At 34.4% G+C, this 3298-nt stretch overlaps 1 protein-coding gene across 1 annotated transcript; it reads right to left on the bottom strand.

The window, feature by feature from the left end:
* Positions 1-1327: 1327 nt before the first annotated feature.
* LOC111382304 (auxin-responsive protein SAUR67-like) lies at positions 1328-2982 on the bottom strand. Its single transcript, XM_023006225.1, has 3 exons — positions 2963-2982; positions 2410-2777; positions 1328-1383 (listed from the first exon to the last, which is right to left on the bottom strand). Exons 1-3 carry the CDS (start codon positions 2980-2982, stop codon positions 1328-1330), a joined length of 444 nt encoding a protein of 147 aa, XP_022861993.1.
* Between the last annotated feature and the right edge of the window lie 316 nt (positions 2983-3298).

Here is a 3298-nt window from a genome sequence, read left to right as displayed (position 1 = left end):
TTTGGAGGGATAGGAACTCGAAAAAACTTATGGCCCCTCCATGTTGGCATTCCTTACGCACTAGAACTCACCGTTAGGAGGCACAAACCACTAGTCTAGAAAAAGGTTCAACAACTGTTTGTACTCCGATTGTCAAGTCAACTGCTGGACGAAACATGAGTGCAAGAGAGAGAGGAGATTTGGTTAGAGTTAGAAAAACATTACCTTAATGGTGGATGGACTCACCTATATATAGAGAAATAGAAATGGGTCCAGTGGGTTAATAGAACAAGCCCAAGCCCTAGACGAATTTGCTTGATTTAATAGGTCCAATCCAATTAAATAATTGAAGCTGAGTTGGCCATGTGAGACCCCCTCTGTTACTCGTACTATAGATATAACAGTCAGTGGCGGATTCAGGTGGTGGCGAGTTAGGGCGGCCGCCCTAGCTGGATCCGTCGGGATTATTTTATTTATTTATTTATTATTTTTTTTGTGTTAACAATAGATTAAATTTTTATCTTATATCTCTGATAATTGATTTTACTTTCAAACATCCCTTGTAGCTTACTTGGTTAGAGCCAAGCAAATGTTGTGATAAACTTAACTATTATGGTACCTTTTGAATTGTGTTACTAAATTTAACAAAATGATATTTGTTAGGTTTTGACTGGTTTAACGTAAACAATTTTAAAGATACGAATTCACACTCTTCTTTGAATTATACAAAACTTGGCAATAATGTTATTTGATGAGTTCTATTTAGTTTTATAATAGAATTATATATATTCAGTTTGAACAAAATAATTGTTATATTTATACTTTAGGCCTTGTTCGATTCCTTTTTTTTTTAAATACATTTTTTCTTTCTTCTTTTCATCCATACTTTTTCAAAAAAATAATATTATAAGTAAATTCAAAACTTTTCTTTATTTTTAGTTACACGTTCTCCATCAAATCACTATTCAAAAATGTATTTTTTGCAAAAAAATGATATCAAAAGGACTTAATATTTTATTGCGGCCAACGACCGCCCATGCTGACTCAAACTCCTGAATTCGCCCTTGATAACAGTGTGAATGCCATAAACAACCCATCAATTCATGCCCCTGAAGGAGCTGTTATCAGGTCCATTTTGGAAACGATGGGATCCTTCACAGATGTTGCACGTTCTTTGATCCGACGGGTCTTGCAAAGTGAGCAATTTCTCGACTACTTCGAATGGACTGGATATACTCCTAGTTGCATTGTAAAAATTAATGCAGTCAGAAAATAAACAAAATAATCATTGCAAAAAAATTTCAAATAATTCCCACCACATTCTATCAACACGCAACTGAGTGACCTGCTAATGGTATTCCATCTTCAAACATTCTACAACAATATCTACCGAAGCAGAAGAACCTGTGATGATTATAAAATCACAGCAAAATTCATAAAAGACAATCACCATCAAGAAGGCTAATTTACAATCGCATAATGCCGCCAAGAATAAAAGAAATGATAAAATTATCTACCTTCTTCCTTACAAGTTCTCAGAAGGCAAACAACCGAAACTTTTTATGTAAAACAAATCCATAGAAGGTTGATCAATCCAAAATCTTTACCAACATTCCCTAACATATTTCACACTATTATAACCAACCACTTAAAAGTACAGTAGATAGCCAGTTGTCCATCGCCAACCAATGCAAATGCTCAATCATTTAAAAAAAGAGCAAAAACTTCTAAGAAATTACAAAATGTTTTTTTACCAAAGCATAGCTTTGAATGGAAATGACTCAAATGCTCAGTCTCTTCAATATTATTATCATGTAGTTAAACAGGTTGAGCTTTCAGGCGTAACTTTTCGACTTCAATTCATTTGAACGTATACAGATTTACGTATCACCGGCCAAGCAACTCCAGAGTTGAAAAATATAAAGATTTCACAGTTTTACTCATCAGAACCTTGACTTTACAAATACTAAAACAGCTACTTTCCAGCAAAACATGAGAAAATGTAACGCTTGTTTCTTATAGCAGCATCTGTAAAAAAGTATTGTTACTATTGGAAGTCTAGAAAAAGAGGAGTTCCAAAATTATATTTTGACTACATTTAGTTTTTGTTGTTTGTGTCAATTTTAGATTTCAATTTGCCTTTGCAGATCAGGGGACAGGCAGGGCACCTGAGATCTTGCTAAGAAAACTTCATCCATGAAAAGATCATTTTAAAGTGTATGCCGTAGGAAGCTATTGTGTGAAGCCCTCAATTTATTATGAATAAATTAATGTTTTTACATGTTTAGTCCGGTGTGAAACAAAAAATTCACATTTTTACTAATTCTATATTGAAGCCATAATTTGCGAAATGTGTTCTGTAACCTCAACAACTACATGACAATAAATTTTCCCTCGTCTCAAGTGGAAGGAAGTGATAAGATAATGAACATCTATCAGCAGCCATGGGCAAAAGCAGAGCTTCCTCAACATCTTTGGTTGCGTTCTTTTGGATCAAAGAAATGGCATAATCCAAAAATACATCATCATAGAGACAATGTGATTGGTCCATCACTTGGTAGTCCAACTCTTCTTCTGACATTATGAGTAGCTCCCTCAACAAGTGATTGTTGAGATAGGCTATGAGGAAAGCATATCGTTGTTTATCAGTCGTATATACAATAAGATGGCCTTTTTCAGCCAAAGAAGGTAAAATGCTATAGGTACAAAATGCTATAGGTATTAGCTTCCTCGTTCTCTCTTGGAATTGTAATCCATTTTCTTCCAAGGGCTTCCAGTCTTTGCCACTTCCTTTCCATCTTTATAAGTTTTCTCTAACTAATATGATGGTTTTGTAAAGCAAAGAGGAAGAGAGAGAGAGAATTTTCTGGGAAAAAATATCAGTACATAAAACCCCATGACCTGCTGCCATTATATATATATATATTACAAAAGCTTACTACCTTGCTTCTAGTCAACAACTTCCTACCAACTACAACCTTACCTGTTGACAGAATAAACCATGTTGTGATAGTGTTAATGTGATGTCCATTTTGCTGTCCACACTTTCTGTGTATTGCTTATGTATTAGTTTAATTATAATGTCAATCATAATAGCTTCTTAAACTATCAAATGGTGGTAGTAGTTGGTAAGAAGTGGTTGGCCAAAGCATGGTGACAATATCCTTTTGTATCTTATATAATATATGATGTGTAATGAAAGAATGATTTTTGCCCTGCCTCTTTTTGCCTCTGTGATTTCAATTTCTCCTTCCTCTTTGTATCAAGTATTGTACAACAGTGGTATCAGAGCAAAAGGATCTTAGAGAAAAAGACAAGG

This window comes from Olea europaea, unplaced genomic scaffold (assembly GCF_002742605.1).
Source record: "Olea europaea var. sylvestris unplaced genomic scaffold, O_europaea_v1 scaffold2470, whole genome shotgun sequence".
Lineage (NCBI taxonomy): Eukaryota > Viridiplantae > Streptophyta > Magnoliopsida > Lamiales > Oleaceae > Olea > Olea europaea.
The sequence above is the reverse complement of the archived record's forward strand: the minus strand, read 5'-3'. Positions and strand labels throughout refer to the sequence as shown.